Source organism: Panthera uncia (assembly GCF_023721935.1).
Source record: "Panthera uncia isolate 11264 chromosome B2 unlocalized genomic scaffold, Puncia_PCG_1.0 HiC_scaffold_24, whole genome shotgun sequence".
NCBI classification, from domain to species: domain Eukaryota; kingdom Metazoa; phylum Chordata; class Mammalia; order Carnivora; family Felidae; genus Panthera; species Panthera uncia.
The window spans coordinates 24,505,466-24,529,622 of NW_026057580.1; the positions used below are offsets into that span (position 1 = coordinate 24,505,466).

At 36.7% G+C, this 24,157-nt stretch overlaps 1 protein-coding gene across 4 annotated transcripts in view; it reads left to right on the forward strand.

Moving 5' to 3' along the window:
* Positions 1-24,157, forward strand: part of ZNF451 (zinc finger protein 451) — an 84,440-nt gene that overhangs the window by 10,997 nt on the left and 49,286 nt on the right. For 3 of the 4 annotated variants that reach the window (XM_049652852.1, XM_049652850.1, XM_049652851.1), the window contains one exon: positions 22,657-22,782. In XM_049652852.1, the coding sequence (XP_049508809.1) occupies positions 22,657-22,782 (126 nt within the window). Of the gene's footprint in view, positions 1-661; positions 22,783-24,157 lie in introns of those variants that run through there. The other variant, XM_049652854.1, reaches the window with a different exon arrangement.

Consider the following 24,157-nt stretch of genomic DNA (forward strand, 5'->3'; position numbering starts at 1 on the left):
GGGTTGTTGTGAGGACAAAATGAAGTGACAAATACATACTATGTAAGCTCCTTGGAAACTACAAACCATAAAGTAGGACTATGCACAAACCATAAAGTAGGACTATGCAACTGGCAAGTTTTATCATTATTCATTTATGTTATTCATGGAGAGGGAACAAGAATCTTTAAAGGACTTAAAAGTGACTCTTCAATGGGGACTTTGAGAAATATTTTTGTGTGTGTGATTTTCAGTGGAACTTTTCCCAAGTTCTCTATACTATTATAAACTTCTACTTGTTGACTTACATACATTAGATGGGATTTTTAAAAAAAAGATTGTTAATCACCAGTAGTCTCACCACCTCTTCTTGTCCTAGCAGAAGACTGAGCAGTAGGCTAAGATGGCACCAATTGAACTGGGCTTGTTTTTACTCTCTTTTTTAATAGAGTGCCAGATTATTGCCAGTAGTTGGTATTGGGTTTTGGGGGTAGTGAAGCTTGTGGCTTTGACTTCTATGATCCCCTTGCAGACCTGTAGTGGATTGCATCTTTCATTGTTGTTATAATAATTAAAAAAATTGAGTTCTACTTACTGGTCATGCATCTCTGCACTTGAAAGTTAACATATTAAAAGCATTTTTTTTTCTTCCTTGGTTTTCTTGTTCATGTGGATAACCCAGAGAATGCCTGAGTCTAAGGTGCCATCCTCTGAGAATCATCGCCCAGAAATGTGCTCTAGCTGCAGTGTTCCTCTTCCCATTGGAGACAGCAGCTCCTCCTCTGGGAGTTGCACCAGCAGTCCACAAAGGATAGTTTCTCAACCTTCTTCTGTTGAGAACCCATTGGAGAACCAGAAAAATGATCAAAATAATTCAGATATTAAGATTTCTGAGACAGAGACACTTAAACCATCACAAAATTATCAGACTCTGCCTTCATCTCCAGTTCTGGTCCCCCAAGAATCTTTGGCCTCTTCAGAGGTCAAGGAGGATTTACCTGTAGAGTCTTCTTCAGCTTCACAGCATGGACAAGATGCCATCCTTTATCTTCAGACACAGGTGGCTGAGATGTCACGAGTGATACGTGATCTGCAGTCTAGGAGCTGTTTTAGATTCCATCATTCTAGGCCAAGTGAGAACTCCTCAGTTCCGTGGGACATCTCCACCTCCAAGGATGAAAATTTATCTACGGTTGATGAAGAAGCTGACTGCAAGTCCCCCTCAGCTGATGACAAAGGGCAGCCAACTGATCCCAGTCAGTCTAGTTTCACAGGTCTTTTGAAAAGAATGGAACAAAGAGGTGTTATAAAGAGAGTAACGTTACAATCTGAAGCAGAATCATGTGAAGGGAAACCTGATTATGTGACCTCTAAGAAACGTTTGGTTCCTCCATTGCATCCTCTTCTGAGAATTGCCACCACTGAGGTTTTTAAAGACCCTGCTGATTGCCATCCTTCTTCCTTCATGGGGCACAGAGTATATCCTGTGGCCAAGGATACCTCTCCTTTCCAACCAAATCCACCAGCCGAGGGCCCTATTGTAGAAGCACTAGAGCACAGCAAAAGAGGAAGCACAACATCTCCTCTAGATTCTACCTCAAAAGAAATGGAGGTCATGGGTTGTAGATTCTACCATGCTGCTTCCATTGCAGCCCGAGCTGCTAGTTACATGGCCTATATGACTCAATATCAGCGTAAACTCTGGGAAGACATGGAGGATCTGGTTCATGACCCAGAGTTTGATCGTGGAAAAGCAAGATGTATAATATCAGATGGTATGGATGCCGGCCTTTGGCAGCTTTGTACTACTAGGGACATAATGGATTCTGTAGTCAGAGTTATGGCCATGGCAATAGACTACAGAAGACAAGCCTGGCTCCGACTTACATCTCTCACTAAGAAAACCCAGGAGAAGATCTCACACTTGCCCTTTGATGGTACTTCTCTCTTTGGACAAGATGTAAATGCTGTTGTTGCAGAAGAAAACAGTATAAAAGAAAATGATTATAGAGACCACAACAAATACTATAACCAACATCGATACTTTTATAGTCATGATCAGAAAGCACATTATCACAATAGAGGATATTCCAAAGGAGATTGGTACAAACCTCGAAACCACCCCTATAGATATAGAAAAAAGGGAGAATCTCCAGAACGCCATGGGTACAAGAATTAATAACCTGTTTGCATTCAGCAGTGTAGTCATCCAAGATCCTAACTATTTTACTTGTTCCTCCCCACTCAAACAGGATCTACAGGTAGGAGGTCACCTCAGAAAATAAATGCATGTCTGGAATTATCACGGCTAACATGTAATTCTAGACTTTTGAAATAGAGACTTATGTTTTATTGGCCAAGTGACAGTAGAGACTTCCATCTGAGTAGGGTTGGACAAACGTTTACCCATTATTTCTGGTCCAAAGTAAGTTCAGAGGAGGGTACTCAGGAATCTGAATCCTCTTGTGCTTAAAAAAATATAAATGATTTGTTCCTCAGGAAAATCTTACTGGTAAACTGAGGACTAGCAGATCTGGGGCCTGGAAATAACCTGCTACTGGGACTCTGTTTACTAATGCCAGAGGCAAATCCTTCATTTTTATGTCATCAGTGCTTCCTTGTTCGGGCTTCACCTTGTCAGATCTTCACAAAATGACAAATCTGTTGTGCCCTGTTTATGTCAGGACGATCTGACTCTTCAAGAGTCCATACTACTCTCAAGCTCTCTCAGACTTCAGAATCAACCGTGCAACTCTGTCAAGAACTGGAATACAAATCAAATTTTGCCAAATCCAGTTTGCTTCCAGTAGGATGGCTAGATGTTACAGGTCTACTGTGGACACCAGCTGGAAAAAGACTTTCCTTCTTGTAACATCTCTAAAAATTTTCAAAGTAACTGTCCGTATCGAGACTGATGGCTACAGTGTCATTACCACTCAAAGCTACATGTGAGAGAATTCTTTTTATCATCATGGCCTAAGTCTTTGACCTGTCAAGCTCTCACATATAAGCAAGCTGTGAGACCCATCATGGTGTTCTCTCAGGATATTCTAGGCCTTTCACCAAGATGACCTTCTTAAACCTACCTTCTAAACGGTTAAACTTTTTGAGCTTGATAATTCATCACTCTAAACACAAAAAGGAAATGTGCATTAGTGTCCTGGAAATAAAGGATGTTCTACAATCCAGGCATGCAAATCTGAACTCTTATAGGAGAATTCCAAACATGCCTGACAATCTGGTCCTCTTACTGTAATAAAGAGGGATGCCATCAAATAGATGATGTTGAGAATCCTTAAGTGTTAGAGTATAACTATGGATGTAGTAAAGAGAACATCTCATGCAGTTCTGTTTCTGGATATCTGTTTAAACGATAACATCCAGTAATGATTTCTTAAAAGTCTGAAATCAAGACTTCAGTAACATGTTCTTGGTTTATTGGTCCCTTATTCTAGTCAGACTCTTAATCATGAGAGACGACTTATCTTTTTGCTCCAAGTTGGTTCCATTAATAGTTCTTCACAATTCTGGAACTGGCAGCAGATACCTCAATTGTATATTCCACAGTATCTTTTTAATCTCAAGGCAGTGGCTGTGCAGTATACCAGTCCTTAGATCCTCGTTTTCGCAGCATGACTTCAAAAATGGAAGAAGTGTCAAGTTTGAGGGATCAGAGTCCATCACCTAGTATTATTTGCTTGACAGCCCCCCAAAAAATTTTTGTCAACAGACTTAACATTTTGTATCTCCTTAGTTTGTAAAACACCTGCATTTTTTCATCTGCTTGGTCAAAATATTTTGGATCTACTGTTAGTGGAATATAACTGTTTTAGGGTTCATGTGGTTTCTATTTCTGCCGTAGTTCTTGCACAGTGGTGATTTATATTTTCCCTAGTGCCCCACTTTTTAATAGTTGAAGCTCATTCCCCCTCCATTGTAACTATATTCAGTACCCTTTTTACTACTTTTCTTCCTCTTTCTGATTGTTGAAGACGCAACAGAGGTTGAAGACTCAAATCCCTACTTAGAAGAAGTTATTTTATTTTGTCAGATAAGTTCAGAGTACTATATTGGTCCCATTTGTAGATTAAGCTTAGCAGACTTGATAGAGGAGATGATCTTGCACATTTGGTCAAGTCATATCTAGACTTAACATTTACCTTGAAAGACACAAGGGTCTAAGAAATCATAAAGATTTTTATAGTTTGATATGTATCACATCAGTTAAGTGGTCTCATGTGCCCTTGACATGGCACTATATAGCTTCTTTTTTGAAAGGACTAGTCACAGGTGAATTCAGTGGAGAGAGAGACCTTGGAACTGTTCTATATGGCTGCACATAGTTCCGAGTTAGCTAAGGCTACTTTAATCTCCCACTTGTCCATTTCTCCCCTTTCCTCCCCTGAATCAGATAGTGGGTTACAAATTTGATGATTTTTGAGGTACTCTTACTTTCCAAAATCCGAATCAAAAAATGATATGTGAAGATGGGATTCTCTGAAACTGCTTTGGCACTTCCACTTAACACATGCCTCCTTTTAAAATTTTTGTTTTTAATTGTGGTTAGAGACAAGACAACATAAAATTTACCATCTTAACCATTTTTAAGTGTACAGTTCACTCGTGTTAGCTCTATTTACATTGTATAGCTCCTCAAATATTTTATAAAACAGCATTGCTGTTCTCTTCTTGTGTTATTTATGTTGCTCAGTAGTAAAGTTAAAATTGCATTACCACTCTCCAGTTGATAGACTCAAGCATCTCCAGAGAATTTTCCTAAAAGTGAAAAGAAATCCCCGAATTGTTGACTGGGTAACTTCTGAAAGGGATTTGGATTTGGCAGTTGAGTGGGGATTGTCAGAATGCAGTAAATGGGAACAGCTTTTAGCTATAGATCAGTCTCTTGACTGCAGAAGAAACAGTATTCTTAACTTGTTATTTAAAAATCTTTCTCTGGCATACTTGAATGATAATGGTGTTACAAAACTAAAAATGGGGACTTGTTGTAGGGAGACAACCCCAATAGCATATGGAACTCACAATTAGATAGTAAGTTTTCTTACTGTGCCTGCCATGGGCAGAGCCTGCCACAAAAATTCTCCATTAGGTGAACCTGTTTAAATATCTCTAGGTTTTCGGGAAGCTTTGAGGTAATTGCAAATTTAATGATTTGGTATTCTCAAAAGGGATGTGTTTAATGATCCTTTTTCTTCAAAATGTTTTTTCTCAACTAGACATAAAATATATGTGAAGACAATATGATTTCTTGCAGTTACTGTGTACAGAGAAACAGTTTCCATTGTTATATGAAGTGCCTTTTTAAATTTCACCCTGCTTAAAACTTAACATTTTGGTGTCTTGCATATGTTGCTGGTGGTATTTATGTGAGTTCTGTACAGTTATTTTTTTTTTTTTTTGGAGTCTTATAGTTTATTCATCATCTGTACAATTGCACTATCTAAATGTACTCTCCTTCTGAATGTTCATTTGTTTTCTTTATAGCACTGTTGATCCATTTCAGAAGGTTATAGAGTATGCCCTTCCCCTTTATTTAAATAATGTTATGGTAGTTCTTTTTAGTTATTAATGATTGGCTCAGTTTCCTGGGCATTAAGGCAGCTTTGTTTTCTTTCTGCAGGTTCCAGGTTTTCTGATTGAGTCATTTGTCTATCTAACTTTGTTCTAAGCCATGGTAACACAACTTATATTTGATAAGTGGAAGTGTTTGCTTGGTAAGAAGAAACAAGGACTTTAGGAAAAGCAGTAGATTTCCTGATACTTTATCCTTTGTTTTCAGACGGTGTGACAACTTCCTTATCAATGTAATTGTATTTAAACTTTTTTTTTCTTACTGTGTGGCAGCTTCTTTATAATTCCATTTATTTACATAGCCCTCAAAATGACATTTTGAGGGGAGCATAAAGTCTTTCAGGATACTTGGATACTATTTAGTATGTTACATTAGTACTATACTAATAATTTACTGAATGATACCTAAGTGACCTGATTGATAATGTCCTTAAGGGTCCAGTACATCCAGGATAACCTCAGGTACTAAAAACAAGGAGGTTGGAATAGACACAATCCAGAATCCCTTCTAGCTATAAAATTGGATACAGAGTTAAATGACACGGATAAGTAGACTTAACTGCCACATTCACTATTCTTGAGGATGTAATTTAGTGGAGTTCTGATGAAGGTTAGAAATCATGGATTAGGTCTTTGTAGGAATAGTTTATAAAGGTTGCAATAATTGAAAACTTTTTTTTTTCTTTAACGTGAGGCATATCTTGCCCCAGACTTGCACTGCTTATGTTTCCTTGTCTTTTGAAATTTGCCATTCTTAATGTTAGTGGCTAGTCCAATAATGGATTGTGATATCTGTGTACATCTTAGGCATGTCATTCAGTTCGCCAGGTCCATTCTGTATAGTTTTCATTTGTGGATACACAAACCAATCCTTCCATTTTTCACTTAAAATATACAGGTGGAAGTTATCATTTAACTGATGATCGCTTTTGAATGCAAATCTTTTAGTTATTTTTCCAGAAATAAAGAGTTTTGTAAGCCATTAAATTTTTTTATGAAATTTCCCGTCCTGTACGAATGATGAAATACTGTTTTATTAAATCTTTTTTTTCTTATTGATTAGTGGGATAATATTTTTGTAATATTTTTGTCTTTTTTGTTTGCTTGACTTTATAGTAATGAAAACTTTTTTATAGTCGTGTTCGGTATCATTGAGTTATGTTATTACTGGAAATTATGTTTGCTTCCAGTGGGATATATCTGGAAGTGATCACAGTCCAACCATGTCCTTTTGATGTTATCATATCAGTTATTTCATTCTTTATTTGATCTTTTCTTCTCCCTTATGTAACACATCTTTCTGGAAGGATGTCTGATCTTCCCCTAATCTCTTTGATGTAGATTATATTTTTTATTCTACCAGTAATTACTAGCCAGTATTTTGATGTGGCTTTGTATACTTAAATACAATGCCTTCAGCATTATTGTAAGAGATTTTCTAGTCTTCTTTTTTAATGTCCTTTTTTTTTAAAAGTAGCCAGTCCAGTCTCTGGAACTATTATTTTCTGGCTATTGAACTTTCATCAGTTTTAAATGCTTTCTCATTTAATAGTAGTATTTTCTCATTTTATAATTTTCACACAAATGTATTATTACATATGGTTTATGGCTAATTGCATCCTCTCATAAAAATTTTAAGCCCATTACCATGGAGTTATAGAACAGTGCTGACATATAGTGTATCTTAAAGTTAACTAGTTTTCTCCAGGTCTTAAGGGCTTTACATGTTTTATTGAGATAACTCTATTTCAAATGGTCTCTTGGATTTTCTGATGCCTTGTCAAGAATTCAACAAGAATTCTCAGGTTGTCTGTACTTTCTTTTAGGACTTTGGAGATCTCTCAAGTTGTATTGAGTTTTCTAATAATCCTAACTAACTATGTTCTTTGGTAGAAGTGAAAGTAAATGCTTTATATCTAGTGGTATTTTAAATTTCTCCTTTGATCTTAAATGCTTCAGGTGTTATTATGAGTTCTGTTAGTAGTCTTCTTACAAGACCTACTTTGATATGCTGTTTTTTTCCCATGAGCTATCTATGTTTTCTGTTTTCTTTCATTGCCCATAAGAGTAGCTCTGTCACGTCATTGAGTTTGAAGGGCTACAGTTAGACCTCTTGTTAACTCCCACTTTTATCTATGATGGCTATTTTACACTACTTAGTGTGCATTTAACACTAATGTGCTATAAGAACTATCATGTTTGTGGTCCCTTTTATTTATACCACTTTTAATTCGTGGGGCAACAATGATGTGGACGATTGGGGGAAAACATTTTCCAAGTCACTAAATAGTCTTAAATTTTCAGTTACATTTTTTTGAACATATTTAATTACATTAAATATCCAGCTGTTAGGTGTGCAGCCCATTCCTTTCTGCCTTGGTTCTAGTCAGTTTTTTATTAACCTCATTTAGATTCTTAGCAAGAGTTGCATGCATGTTGGTCTTTGTCTAATGGCTTATAACAACTCCTATTTACATTTAGCAAAAATATATTTTGAGATCTTGAAAGCACCTTGATAGCCTTGAGTCTAACTATTGTCTTCCTACCTGGGAAGCAAGCAGAGGAGAAAATTTTCATTTATAGAGCTTACATTTACTAGGCTGTGTGCTAGAAGTTACAAGGCGTTCTTGAGGAAGAAATTCACTCTGATTTTGCAGATGAGGAAATGAAACATCATTAAACACCTTGCTCAATTGGTGAAACCAAGCTTTGAATATAGACTCTTCCTCCAAAGTCTGAATTCAGCATTATACTAGGCTGCCTCTATGTATTTTTCAAGGCTCTACTAAAGTCTTAACTTTTCTGATGAGCTAACTTGACATACACTAATCTTTTTCTTCCCTAAACTTTGTGTTTATGGTTGTACTCTCATCCCTTAGTATTTGATGTCTTATATTAACTAATTCCTGGTCATTTCATGTGTCAGACGAGAAACCCTAACCTCTTAGTTTTCCCATTGAGATTTCACTGTGGGACTAAGATTGTTCTTGATGCATGGTCATTGGCTTGTTTCATGTATTCCATTCATTTTCAGCACTGATCATTTTAGTCATGTTTTTTTTTTTCCTACCTTTTTTGTTTGTTATATCCATTTTGTTTCAGATACACACTTAAATTTTATTTATTTTTTTTTTTTGCTGGCATCTTTAAGATATTGGCTAGGGAAAAAGGTGGAATGGTGCAACACACATGGTATTTAAATTCAAAGACCTTGATCCGAGTATTAGCAAGTCATTTATTATCTGAGCCTCAGTTTTCCTACTCTCAAATGAGGTAATGCGCAGAAGTACTTTGAAAACTCAAAAGTCAAATATAGATATCTTTCATAGTTGTGCTGTTTCTACACACATTCATAGATATAACTGTGGGATGGTATTGGGTATAAGTACAGGTACATTTTAAGATGTGTATTTAATAGCATGTAATAGTTCTTGTCATCAGATCATTTCCCCTTGTTTACAGTTTTTTAAGGCTCAACCATTAAGCTATATTGCAAACCCATCAATGGACTAAGTCATTGAAAGGCATATTTAAAGTAAAATAGTTGCTTTTCTCAAGTGCAAGCTAAGAAATGCTTATGATAATAAGAAATAAAAGAATGTAGAATGAAGAGCTAGGATATGTAGGTACGTGTATACAGTTTTTGATGGATGCTGTTTTGTCACTTTGTGTCTATGTTGGCAACAAACTTTTATCATCATCAATATCTATGTGCAGGCAGGCACTGAGGAAGGTCTGGGGGTACTGGGAGTTCATAAGAGATGGTGTATTCTCACAAGAGAAGGAAATACCAATACAATGTAATTGTCCTGTTTAGAGGATTGTCTGTGATGAGGTTGGAACAAAAGAGGGCCATCTAGAGGGATCAAGGAAGCTTTTCTTACTTAGTAAATACTTGAGCTGGGGTTTGGAACATGCTTAGAGAAGAGCCAGTTGGACTAACGGAGAATCAGGAGCCAGGCATTGAAATGAATCAGTGCATACAAAGGCATGTGGAACATCACATCTGGTTTCAGAATTGTAAGGAACACCCTTTATGGGGCACAGTTTGAGATGCAGCTGAAGAAAAAGGATAAATTACCCATGAAAATGTATTGGTTCCTACTTATTCAAAGTGTACCAAGTTTGTATAGCCGTTACTTGTAAGGTTATAGAAGTAGTCTGTCTGGAGTTCGCTTTGTACCATAGTCTCCTGTGGACATCTAGAACAATTCTTTTTCTTCTCTGAACTGAGCCAAAGGAGGGTTTTTGGTCAGTGCACCACCAGCCCCAGGGATAGACAGCTCAAGCAGTGAGAAAGAACTGAGGCACCGGTAGAGAACAACTTTGAAGATGAACAGGATGATGACACTGAAGTGGAATGTTACATTATGGGTATACAGTTGTATACTTCATGACCTCCTATTGGCATTGTGTCCTTAGTGTAGCTAAATGTGGCTAATCTCCCTGTATGTTGGTTTATAGATAATTTGAGGGTGGATTTGGGGAAAATGAAGATATTTCTAAAAATGTTGCTTCATTGGAGTTTGGAGGTGTTGTATTGAAGAAAGACCTGTGAACCTTGTGCCAGTGGTATCTCCAGCAGCACCCAGAACACATTTTGTCAACTTCCTGTTTGTTTTTTCTCTGGTTTGGAGTTTCTTTTCTTGCTTTTGTTGCCACTTTGTCACCTTTTCTCTTTTCATAATTCATCCTTTTTCTTTCTGTGCCAGAGATATAGCAGTGGCACTCAGGGTTAAAGCTATAACTCCCCCTTAGCAGCTTCAGAGATATTTTAAAATTCCCGAGTTCCAAAGTTGTTTTTTTGTTTGTTTGTGGTCCTGTGCTGAAGGAGAATCTGTCATTCTTCCCAGGAGGGATTTTTATAAGTATAGATACTGGCAATTTACCGAAAAGACAATACAGGAAGAAGAATCTTACCTAACACGTTTGGTGGTTACTGGCCTTCTTAAATGAATAAAGTACTTTACAGAATGGGGTATATCTGTATGTATGTTTTTAAGTTTGCTCATATAAAGCAGATGTTCTGTGTACTTTGTATTTGTAAACAATAACCAGTTGGGGGTGGGAAGATGATTGCTTTGTATAAAAGGGTTGTTTTCTGGTTCCAAAGCTTTGCTGCTGGAGATGGTAAATAAATATTGTACTGCTTTGCTGTGTTTATCCCTTCTGCTCTGTCTGTATTTGAATATAAAATTCTTGAGAAAAATTGTTGCTTTTCAAAATGTTATTTTGGGGTATGGTTTGAGCCATAGGTTGGGCAGAAGAGGCTTCTGGTAAACAGAACTTCTGGGAGTACAAACTTCAGACCGAACTGCGGACCCCGGCTTTAGAATGAGCAGTAATAAGCAGGCTTTGGAATTTGAGTTTGTATTAAATAATGCAATTGTTTCAGGAATTCTTTTAAAATTAATTGCATTCGTCAGATGGATAGATAATATGATGATTTACAAAGTTAATTACACTTTCACATTTGATTGCTTCTTTGAGCTTTTTTAAAACTTGGAATCCCTTATAGAGGATAAGGATAATGGCCAGAATAATCATTCTCCAGTTAACACCCCTCTGACTAGTTTGTGCCAGCTGGTATTCAGGAAGGATGCTGTAACAACAAATAAACCTCTCCCTTGGATTGTTCTCTATATCCCCTCTCCCTAATCTTCTCCCCCCCCCCCCCCCCACCTCCTACAAAGCTCATCTTTCCTTATTACTGGCTTTTCTGTAGCCAAAAAAGCACCTTTGGTGTGTCAGATAGGGAACTGGGTTGTTGTGATCACCTCTCTGGACAACTATTTTTACAGTGCTTTCTCCTAGCTTACATCATCCTGTAAGGAGTGAGAATTAGTCCATTTCACAGAGTGCTCCATTGGCTATATTCATTATTTCCATTAAAAAATAATTTTGTATAATGCCAAATTTGATAGTTACTCAACAACTAAAATGCTTTTTAGAGATTGGTGATTTTAAAATATGTCAGTTGCTCATTATAAAAAAGCCTCAAAATGATATAATGCCACAAACTATTATAAAATGATAATTTCTTCTGTGAAGCCCTGCCTTGTTCAGTATTGTTTCTAGAAAATGCTTTACAAAAGCAGATTTATTCTTTTAATTCTGTATTTCCTTTAACTTAATCTTGGCAAATATTTCTAGAAAACTGACTTAATGGCAGTAAGAAGCTCAACTTTTGGGTGAGCAGATGAATGAAGAGTAAAATGGAAAATCTGCCTGTATTTAATATTTTAAAAACATTTATTCATGAGACCTTAGAAAAGTTTTATTAAATGGATTATAGCCTGTTTTCTCAGCATTCAGTGCCAAGTCCAGTTCTTAACTACCAAAGGGGACTTGGCAAGTATATGGCACTTGGCTTCTTAAACTATAATACACTGAAGGATTGAGTGAATGGTCCAAGAAATGGGCATTTGTAGATGAATTTTGAAAGAAAACCCACCTGTGAAATTCAAGTTATAGTTAAAATTACTTGTGGGACCTTGTTAGCTTTCTTGTGAATAAATATGTATATTTAGAAATTACCTTGGTCATTGGAAAAGTTAAGAATGTTGCTTTCTATTTTTATATTCCAAAAAGAAAAAGAGGACGGTCAGGTTTAGGCTAAATAAACTAGTATTTTTAATTTGACTAAATATACTTTTAATAATTTACACTTAAAAATACAAATGGGTATGGGTACTTCATAATTTTTTTAAAGCATACATGTATTTTGCTTTTTGCTTTAAAATAGTAATGGTGTTTGACATCAAAACTGTGTAAAATACACTTTCCTGATAGCCCTTAAGTCTGTTGAATTGAATATGACTTACCTTAGTTATGATTAGTATCTTTTTCTGTTAGGTTTGGAAAATAATGTTATCTTGTCATTGGATTTCTTAGAGGGAAAAATCTGGAGGAAAAGAAAAGTTAAATACAATTTACTAACAGATTATGTTGCTTCTAGATACAGAATTTCCATCTACCTTTATAAAGTATAAATGTTAAACTTCTATTTTTGTAAGGGATTAATTTAAACCAGATCTATCATTCCCAAACAAAAGAGTGAGATCCTCAGTTCTTTTTGTCTTTATGCTGTCTTGTTTGTTAAAAATTGAAATTTTATGGGGCACCTGTGTGGCTCAGTCAGTTAAGTATCCTACTCTTGATCAGGTTCAGGTCTTGATCTCAGGGTCGTGAGTTTAAGCCCCATGTTGGGCTCTGCACTGGGCGTGAAGTCTACTGAAAAAAAAAATTGAAATTCTGTAAATAATTTTATTACATGTGCTCACTGTACAAATACTAGGAAATAGAGATAAAACGGGAAAAAAAACCTTTCCAGACAGAAAGAAACAACTGCTATTAAGATTTGATTTATAGCTTTCTAGATTTTACTTAACATATTTTATTTAACAAAAGACAAAATTATTTTCACTTAAATACAAGTTAGGGAAAAAAGACATTGAAATGTATATAGATGATAACTTCATTGATCGGCGGTATTGTGCCATTTCGTCATTAATTTGCCTATTTAATGATAGTGTATGATTTTATAGTTCACATAGATGTTTCACATGAATGTTAGAAATTTTAATAGTATCCAGGAAATCTTAGCTCATTAAACTTGACTAGTAAGTGAAAGTATTAATTACTTTGGTGAAAATTTTGTCCAAATAGTAGTCACCCTGGGTGTGACTCCTCATGATCTTTTATGATCAGGATTGTGAGTTCATGATCAAAACTAATTTGAAGTTCAACTGAACTGATTTTGAGGTGGTTATTGGCCTGTAGCAAAAAGAAAAATCAGGATAGTGCAGCTAGTTTTTCACAAGGCTAAATTTGTTTAATATGAGACTATTAAGGGAAATTTTAAAGGATCAGCCTGAGGTTGTGTCTTTACTCGTAAGAAATGGTGACCATTGATATTAGTTCCTTTAAAATGCCCTTACTTGGGCTGCCTGGGTGGTTCAGTCAGTTAAGTGTCCAGCTCTTGATCTCAGGTCTTGATCTCAGGTTCCTGAATTTGAGCCCTGCATTGGGCTCCACACTGGGCATGAGCCTACTTAAAAAAAAAAAAAAAAATGTCCTTAGTTGACAAAATAAGGGACTCCTATCCCAGGCTTTGCTTTTCCCTCTGCCCCCAGTTATGTTGACACATTGAATCCCATTATTACGGATTAGATCTCATAAGAGATTCTTCCTTTCTTGCCCAAGTTATACCTTACTTCTAGCTTGGAATTTTTGCTATAACTCAACTCCACTATATTAAAACATAAACATTTTGTCCTCAAAAACAAAAGTCTTACTTTCACCTGTGCAGGCATTCCTTGGAGATTTTGCAGGTTTGGTTCCAGACCACCACAATAGGACAGATGTTAAGTGTGCAGTAGTAGTATGTCTAAAAAAATATACATACCTTAATTTAAAAATATTGCTAACAAATGCTAACCATCATCTGAGCTTTCAGTGAGTTTTAATCTTTTTTCTCGTCTTGCCTCGATGATGATGGCTTCTGACTGACCAGGTTGGTGGTTGCTGAAGTTTGTGGTGGCTGTGGCAATTAATATAAAATTACAGTGAGGTTTGTTGCTTTGATTAAGTTTCAGAAACAATCTCTCAAGCGTGGTAATATTCTAAATCCTTTGTTGTCATTTCAACAGTCTTCACAGCATCCTCACAAGAGTAGATTCTATTTCAGGAAATCTCTTTGCTCATTGATAAGGAGCTCCTCATCAATTCAAGTTTTATCATGAAATTACAGAAATTGAGTCACATCCTCAGGCTCTACTTCTTGCTAATTCCGGTTCTCTTGCTATTTCCACCACATCTGCACTTCCTTCCTTTTTCCCGGAAGTCTTGAACCCCTTAATGTCCTCCAAGAGGGTTGGAATCCATTTCTTCTAAACTCCTCTTAATATTGATATTTTGACTTCTTCCCATGAATCACAAATGTTCTTAATGGCCACTAGAATGGTAAATCTTTCCGGAAGGTTTTCAATTTTCTTTGCCCAGATCTCTCAGAGGAATCACTATGTATGGAACTATAGCCTTACAGAATAAATTTCTTAAATAATAATAAGACTTGCGAGTTGAAGTTGTTCCTCAATCCATGGGCTATAGAATGTGTGTTGTGTTAGCAGGCATAAAAACAACATGAATCTCACTGTGTATCTCCAACAGAGCTCTTGGATGACCAGGTGCATTGTCAGTGAGCAGTAATATTTTAAAGGAGTTCTTTTTCAGCAGTAGGTCTCAACAGTATGCTTAAATTCAGTAAACCATGATGTAAACAGATGTGCTATCATCCTGGCCTTATTCCATTTATAAAGCACAGGCAGAGTAAACTTAGCATAGTTCTTAAGGACCTTAGGATTTTAGAATGGTCAATGAGCGTTGATTCCAACTTAAAGTCACCAGCTGCATTAGCCCCTAACGAGAGTCAGCCTGTCCTTGGAAGCTTTGAAGCCATGCATTGACTTCTCTCTAGCTATGAAAGTGCTAGATATTATCTCCTTCCAATAGAAGGCTATTTCATCCACATTGAAAAGCTGTGGCTTAGTGTAGCCACCTGCTGCTTCCCCTTGCACTTCGCTGTTCACTGAGACAGCTTTTCTTAAGCCTTGTGAATCAACTAGCTTCAAACTAGCTTTTCTTTTTCCTCACTTAACCCTTCACAGAATTGAAGAGAGTTAGGGCTTTGCTCTGGATTGGGTTTTGGCTTAAGGGAATGTTATGGTTACTTTGTTATGGTTGCTTTGATCTGTCCATACCACTAAAACTGTCTTCATATCAGCAATAAGGCTGTTTTGTTTTCCTATCATTTGTTTGTTCACTAGAGTAGTACTTTTAATTTCCTTTAAGAACTTGTCCTTTGCATTCACAACTTGCCTTTTTGGTCCAAGAGGCCAAGCTTTCAGCCTATCATGGTTTTCAGTATGCTTTCCTCACAGAGCTTAATCATTTCTAGCTATTAAAGTGATAAATTGTGCAACTCCTCCTTGCATCTGGACACTTAGTGGCTATCATCAGGTTATTAATTGGCCTAATTTCAATATTTAGGTCTCAGGGAGTAGGCCTAAGGAAAGAGAAAGCGACAAGGGAATGGCCAGTTAGTGGAGCAGTCAGACAACGTTTACGCAATCTTTATGTGTAGTTCATGGCACCCCAAAACAATTATAGTAGTAACATCAAAGATCACAGATCGGCATAACAAATACAATAGTGAAAAATTTTGAAATTTTGCAAGAATTACCAGAATGTGACAGGCATAAAGTGAGCAAATACTGTTGGGAAAATCACATTGATAGACTTACCGGATGCAGGGCTGCCACAAACCTTCAATTTGTAAACGTTGTATCTACGAAGCACAATAAAATGAGGTGTGCCTGTCTGTGCTTAACTTTCATGGATATGTGTACTCAGATTTAACCCGTATTCTTAATCTGACTGCCATTTCTAGGACACAACTCAAATTTGCTTTGTATAAAACCCAAGTCTTAGATAAAAATGTAAAGAATATACCAGAGGATATAAGGAGTTCATAGTGTCCAGAGTGAGCAGAAACAGGATCACAGAGAGAGGCCATATTAGCCCAGCTTCTGAGGTTCTGGAACAGCTTTTCTTCCTGTACCCAGTGTGTCCCTTATTTTGTAACCTTCTGACTCCTGATCACCCACAGATTTTTTTGTGTGTGTCAGACTGGGATTTTAACCATACCTCTGGTTCCCAATTAAAAAACAAACAATATTCTTCATAAATTTTTTTCCATGGTCCCTGAACTAGGATATGCCTTTTAACATTTTCTGACTTGACAACTTTCTTCTTAATTCTATGAAAACCCCACACAACTTCCGCAATGGGAGAGGAGAGGGTATGGAAGAAAAACTGATGCAGAGAATGATCTAAAATAGAGGCAAACAGACTCTCCCCCTCCCCAGTGTATCTCTTGAGACCGTCATATTCTTCTCCCAAAAAATAACTGAGTGGGTAGCATTTTCTTGCAGATTATTTGCTGTAACCCTGGACTCAGTAGTATTCTTTAATAGTTTCTAATATGGAAGTTAATCCAGGGTGAGCACAGCAAGTGCTTCAAGAAAGATGGCTCTGAAGATCCTATAGCTGCTAACATTTTATTCTTTTTGTTTTTTCTTTTTGGCTTAAAACAACAGAAATTTATTCTCTTACAGTTCTGGAGACTAGAAGTCCAAGTTTGGCCAGACCAAGCACTCTCTGACCACTCTAGGGAAGGGTCCTCACCTCTCTCCTCACTTCTAACGGTGGCCAGCAGTCCCTGGCTTGTAGTTTTGTCACTCCTGTTGCTGCCTCTGTCTCCCATGACATTCTCCCTGTGTGACTTAGTCTCTTCATGTGGCATCATCCTCTCTGTGTCTTTATTCTTACCATTCTTACCTTTGAGAGCCAATTCCATTTCTAGCTTGAGAATTTACATATCTGAAAGTCAGACCATAGAGAAACTCTAAGGACCTAAATGCTTATTAATACTATAGGCTTTGGGGAAGATTGGCAAATCTGGCCTAAGAAGAACACTCCTAGAATTTTGTGACTTCACGTTAAATAACAATTCAGTATTTTGTCACTAATGGAATGGTGGAGACTCCCACACCTAAGAATATAGTGGCCCCTTTTCATCTTAATTCTACAGAAACATTTAATACACTTTCGTCTATCCTGAAATGAGTTCACTTTCTGCCCATGTTCCTGACAAATAACACTATAGTTTTGATTCTGCTTTTGAATCAGTAACAAGGTGGCCTGCAGTAAGTTTTTTTTCCCCTTGCTTCTTTCTGATAAGTTAAAATATATTTCCGAACATATTGATTCTTTGAATTACCTGTTCTATTTTTGTGCAAAATAAGGTCTTCTGCGACCTAATAGGCAAAATCCCTAGTATGTGTTTTAATATCAGTCATCTCTGGTTTTCCAGTGCATGTGTGTTTTCCCAGAACCATAGAAGTATGTAATTCAGTAAGATCTAGAGGCTGCCCCTCATCTTGAACCCCTAAAAATGGAAATTCAAAGGATTTGGCTTCCTAGAGTGAGTGTGTGTTCATAAATAACCCATTACTCATGCCTGGCTTAAACCAGCAACCGTGATCCCGAAACCTAAGTTGTGATGGAAAAATATATGAGTATCATCCCCTGCCTCATATAATTAATTTTTGTCATTTAAAAAAAATTTTTTTTTTTTAACGTTTATTTATTTTTGAGACAGAGAGAGACAGAGCACGAACGGGGGAGGGTCAGAGAGAGAGGGAGACACAGAATCTGAAACAGGCTCCAGGCTCTGAGCAGTCAGCACAGAGCCCGACGCGGGGCTCGAACTCACATACCGCGAGATCGTGACCTGAGCCGAAGTAGGACGCTTAACTGACTGAGCCACCCAGGCGCCCCTAATTTTTGTCATTTTAAATGGCAGAAGTCTCAAAGTTGAAGTTCACTCTTTCTCTGGCTGCCATTCATTCCTTTTTAGCTACTCCTAGCAGATTGTCTTTCATATCTACTTATGTGCTTTCAATATAGGTAGCCAGAGGTGGGGTTTTTGGGGCTTGGGGTTTGTTTTTTTTTATTTTTAAGAAGAAAATAGAAACTTTCCCCTTTGAGGAAAAGAAGGAAAATAAACTCAAATGTCTTTTGTTTTCAGTATCAGAGCTGTTAGGTCTTTTGAGTCCTTCAAAGTCATGAAAGATTAAATAAACAGATCAGAGTTAGCTGGGAATCACAGAAGTAATCTTTTGATTGATATCGTCAGCTAGTTCATTAAGTGTTAACGTAGGCTACTGATAACTAAATATAGGAAAAATAATTTTAGCAAACAATAATACCAACAGTCTTTATTTGTTCTCCAAAAGGTAATGTTCTAGGACTAGAGACTAACTTTAGAATGAGGTTGAAGAGATCTAAACAAATGTATAAGTGCTGATTAAAGGTACTAAACAATTTATCTTCCTAGCTTATGAGTATAGTTTGAATGGAGTAAAATTCTTACCTATATTTTGTGACTAATGGATTACTAAAAATTTTTCCAGTTGGATATATAATCTGTTTCAGACTTTAATTTTCAGCTAGTTTTCTGCCCAGCATATGTTCAAAAATTTTTTTAAGTTTATTTATTTATTTATTTTGAGGTAGCACACAAGCAGGGGAGGGCCAGAGAGAGAGGAGAGATCTCAAGCAGGCTCCACACTGTTAATGTGGAGCCAGATCAGGGCTTGAACTCACAAATCATGAGATCATGACCTGAGCTGAAAGCAAGAGTCAGATGCTTAAACCAACTCAGCCACCGAGGTGCCCCAAGAGTGTATTTATAATTTATAATGTAAAGCAGAGAATCCTTAATTGTGCTTTAAAGGAAACTTTAAGAAGAATAAATATTATGTAAAATCTTCCTGAATGAGTATAACCTCAGAAGTATTTCAGAATGGTTATTTTGTAGTGGCCTAGGAAAAAGTAAAATGATAGTGAACCATCAATTCAAGGGTAGCTCTTCCTGCATTAGAATTACCTTAATCCAGAACATGGCCTTCTTTCTGTCCCCAGAATTGTGATCCAACAACATATTTTTATAGGTAAACCCTAATTTATACCTTGTCTACCTTGTGTTCATGTGACCTTAGTTTACTTAACCTTCCAAGCACAACTTTTACTAGAGTTTAAAACCTAAAAAGTGTATCTGTTAGGAAAACTAACATACTCTAGGCCCATGTTTGATTATCATTAACTTCCTTAAATTAAAAAATTCTTTTAGAATCTACTCTAGATTTCCTTCTCAAGGTAGTATTTACATTTTAAATAAAGAAATATTATTTTTGTCTTCCCAAAGAGTAAATTTTTGTTTTTAAGACAGGTAAATATGTCTTTACTAAAGGATCAGAGCTCTGATAAAGATTTTTGTGACTCTTTTTCTAATAAGCTGCATTGTTCTATGCCTTGTAAAAGAATATTTTGGTGAAGTTAGGAGAATGTCATCTATTACCTGGTACAAGGGTATATGTAGGCTGGCCAAGTGGTCAGAAGTCAGCTGGAACTACTTGTACCCAAAGTGATTCTGTGAGCATTCCTTGTTGCAAGGATGCAGCTTCATATTGAAAATACCATTTTGACCTTCTTATGTATACTCCAGTGTAACTTTTGTGTACTTGGAAAGTCACACTTGGTGTTTGACATGGTTGATGATGCAACTCTATCCCACTGTATATAAAATTTGGGTTGCACATAAATGACTGATTTGCCTACAGAGTGATACAGAGTAACCCAGTCTTTCTAGTAGAAAAAAAATTTAATAGACTTTATTTTGGGGGGAAGTTTTAGGTTTACAGCAAAACTGGGAGGAAGATAGACAGAGATTTCCTGTATACTTCCTGCCCCTGCACATGTACAGCTTCCCTCATTATCAACATCCCCCAGCATAATGATACATTTGTTGTAGTGAGTGAACCTAGAGTGACACATCATTGTCACTTAAGTTCATAGTTTACATTAGGGCTCACTATTAACGTACATTCTGTGAGTTTATAAAAATTTGTGATAACAGGTGTCCCCTTTATAGTATCATACAGAATAATTTTACTGCCCTGCAAATCTGTACTCTGCCAGCTCATCCTCCCCTCTCCTCAACCCTGGGCAACCACCGATCTTTTTTACTATCACCATAGTTTTGCCTTTTCCAGAATGTCATATAGTTGGAATCATACACTTTGTATAGCCTTTTCAGATCGGCTCCTTTCATTTAGTAATATGTATTTAAATCTCCATGTCCTTTCATAAACTGATGGCTTTTTTTGTTTGTTTATTTGTCGACTCATTTCCTTTCAGCACTGATATTCTATCATCTGGATGTTCCACAGTTTATCCATTCACCTACTAAAACACATATTGGTTGCTTCCAAGTTTTGGCATTTATGAATAAAGCTGCTACAAATATCTAATTACACAGGTTACTTCGCCTCTAACTACTATATATTTGCGTGTTCATTTTTTATTTTTTTTAATTATTTATTTTGAGAGAGAGCACTAGCAGGGAGGGGCAGAGAGATTAGGAAAAAGAGAGTATCCCAAGCAGGCACCACACCAGCAGCACCAAGCCCGATACAGGGCTCAAACTTCTGAAACTGGGAAATCATGACCTGAGCCAAAATCAAAAGTCAGACGCTTAACCTACTGAGCCACTCAGGTGCCCCTGCATGTTGTTCTTTAAGGAAGATCATGTCATCTGTGAACAAAGAGGATTTTATTTCTTGATTTATGGTTTGTCTGGCATTGATTGGGGGAAATTTTTAGTCATTGCATAAAGGTTTCTGTTCTTTCTCTCTCGTATTTTTTTTATGTGTAACATCTTTTGTAACAATTCTTGGATATTCCATTTTGTGTTTTTTTCAGTCTTTGTTTTGTTTTTTAGTTTTGGGAGTTTCTGTGGCTGTATTCTCAAGCACAGAGATTCTTTCCTCGGCAGTGTACAGTCTACTAAGGGCACTGTCAAAGGCATTCTTCATTTCTCTTATAGTGTATTTGATCTCTACCATTTCTTTTTGATTCTTTCTTAGGATTTCTCTCTCTTACTTACATTACGCATCTGTTCTTTCATGTTGTTAATCATAGTTGTTTTGAATTCCTGATCTGATCATTCTAACATCCTTGCCGTGTCTGCCTTTCTGTGCTTGCTCTGGCTCTTCAAACTGTGTTTTTTGCCTTTTAGTGTTCCTTATAATTTTCGGTGGAAAGGTAGATAAGATGTGTTAGGTAAAAGGAACTGTGGTAAATGGGCCTTTATAATGTGATAGTAAAGAATGGGGCGTGGTAGCACTGTATAGTCCTGTGATTAAGTCTCTGTCTTGTTGAGCTTGTGCCCCTGGACTGTGACCTTCAGCCCTGCTTCTCATTCCCTTCTTTCAATCGGGAAGGATGGCTAGTGTGGCCTGAAATTGGGTATTTCCCTTTCCCTCATGTGGAAGGCTAAATGGAGCTAGATTGGGTCTTTCCATTTTCCCAGGTTGGTTAGGTTCTGATAAAATTCCTACAAGGTTACCTTCTGGTAAAATAGTTGTTGGTGAGGGCAGACCTTGTTAAGAACAGAATGCTCTGGCATATTTCAAAATGTTTACTTTTCCTCTCCCCCTGCTGGAAGCATGAAGGGATTTTTCTCCAGTGTTTACTGTGAGAACCTGGTAGAACTCCTTGGAGGTAAACTCACAAAAGTGTGAGGGCTCTCCATGACTGGGTCATCCTGCAGTTGTTAACTCTTAGACTTATCCCACTGAGCCTCTCGCAATCCATCAGTTACAGTTGAGGTTTTTTGCCTTTATTGCTTCCTGCTGAGGTTTCCACTCATGGGTTTTTGCTCCATTTACTTGGGATTCTGTATTTGCCCCCTGTCTTTTTTGGAGCACCAATTTATACTGTGACCTCACTTCTCTGGTGGATGTAAGAAGAGTTGTTCACTTTTGGTTTTTTCAGCTTTTTACTCAACAGAATGAAGTGGTAGCTTATAAGCTCCTTACATGTTGGACTGGAAACTGGAAGTTAGATCTATTTTTTTAATCAATAATTTCTCTTAAATAAATATTGTTCTGGCATTGCTGAAAAGCCAGAATCAAGGATGTTTGTACTGTTAGACCTTTTAGAGGTAGACTAATGGCTTAATGGCATTACCTTATAGATCAGAAGAACAAAGCAACACCAAACTCTTCAATATCCAGATGATTATAAAGTAAATAAAGATGATAAATTGTCCTTAGAAGCTAGTTTATCTAACTTTTAGAAAATGAAAGATGTTGGTGGATAATTGACCTATAAAATACTACATGAAATACAGAATACACAAGACATGTTCTTAGAAATTTACTGATGATAAAAGTAAATTGTTCTTGAGTGCCTGGCTGGTTCACTCAGAAGAGCATGTGACTCTTGATCGCAGAGTCATGAATTTGAGCACCATGTTGCGTGTAGGGATTACTTAAAGAAATAAACTACAAAAAAAGGTAAATGGTTCTTTAGTACAATAACGCTTTGGTAAATGGATTCGTTATCCCAAGGCTTGTTTTGTTAGTTAAAAAAAAATGAAAATGTTTTTTTCAATTATAGGATAATGTTAAGCATAAAGACTATATTGACCATCAGAAGGATAAAGTTGCTTTAACTCTGGCTCGTCTAGCCCGCCACGTCGAAGTGGAGAAACAGCAGAAAGAGGAGAAGAATAGAGCATTCAGGGTATGTGGTTGGTGTTTTTTAGTTGGTGTTTTACCAAATTATAGAATTGTTTAGAATACAATTGTAAAGAGAAACTTGTCATCAAAAAATGTGTAATTGAATCCAGTTCAGTATGGACTCTAGATAGCTCATTAATTTAGTAGTAATTCATAATAACTTTTTATATCTCTGTCTTTAGTTTGTTAGATTCTGATCATATATGTATACAGGAGAAAAAATTGACTGGGCTTTATTTTTGGGAATTAAAAATCATGGGATTTCTTACAGCAGATAAGCAATTAAGGGTTTCTGATTACTATATCACAAGGGTGAAAAGAGTTTATTGGTGCTTTCATAGACATAAGCTGTTAAAAGAAAGGTTATTAGAAAGCTATTAAAAGAAAGGTTTTTCTACTAAATAGAATCAGACCGCTTTCTCAAACTTGAGCCTGTCCCTTCAGATTAAATCTATTACTAAAAGGAAGGAATTTTGAATCAGGTTTGTCAAAAAGCTGCTATGTGGAAAATGAAGCCTAATTTAGAATATCTAATGATGTAAATCTTTTTCTTCACTTGCTTTAGAAGGCCCTGGATGAATTACTTAAAGAATCCCTCAATACTGAGGCACCTAGCTGGCTCAGTCGATGGAACATGTGACTCCTGATGTGAGCATCATGAGTTTGAGCTCCACGTTGAGGGTAGAATTTACTTTAAAAAAAAAAAAAAAAAATTTTTTTTTTTTTTTTTAAAAAAAATTTATAAAAATTTATATAAATTTATTATATTTCTACTCTGTTAGGAGTAGAAAGTTGATGAGTTGGGTAAATAAAGCTTCATACTAGGACTTTGGCAATGGAAATTGAGGGGTGCCTGGTTGGCTCAGTCAGTATAACATGCAACTCTTTTTTTTTTTTTTTTTTTTTGAGAGAGAGAGAGTGACAGAGCACACATATGTAAGGGAAAAGGTCAGAGGGAAAGCAAGAGAAAGAATCTTAAACAGGCTCCATGCTCAGCACAGAGCCTAATGTGGAGCTACATCTCACAACTGTAAGATTGTGACCTGAGCTGAAATCAGGAGTCAGGCCCTTAACCAACTGAACCACCGAAGCACTCCTACAACATGCAACTCTTGATTTCAGAGTCATGAGTTCAAGTCCCATATTGGATGTAAAGCTTACTTTAAAAAAAAACAAAAAAAGAAAGAAATTGAAATCATGGCACTGCCAGCTGCTTGTTTAGGTTTCAGCAGGTCACTTATCTTTTATAGACTTTGTACTTTAATTTGGTAGGGATAGAGTCGGAGATGATCTCCCAGGTTGGGATAAGCACTAGGACTTTATAATTTTAACATCTGTGTTTTGATTGCTTGTCCATTGGTTATCTTAAAGGAATTTGC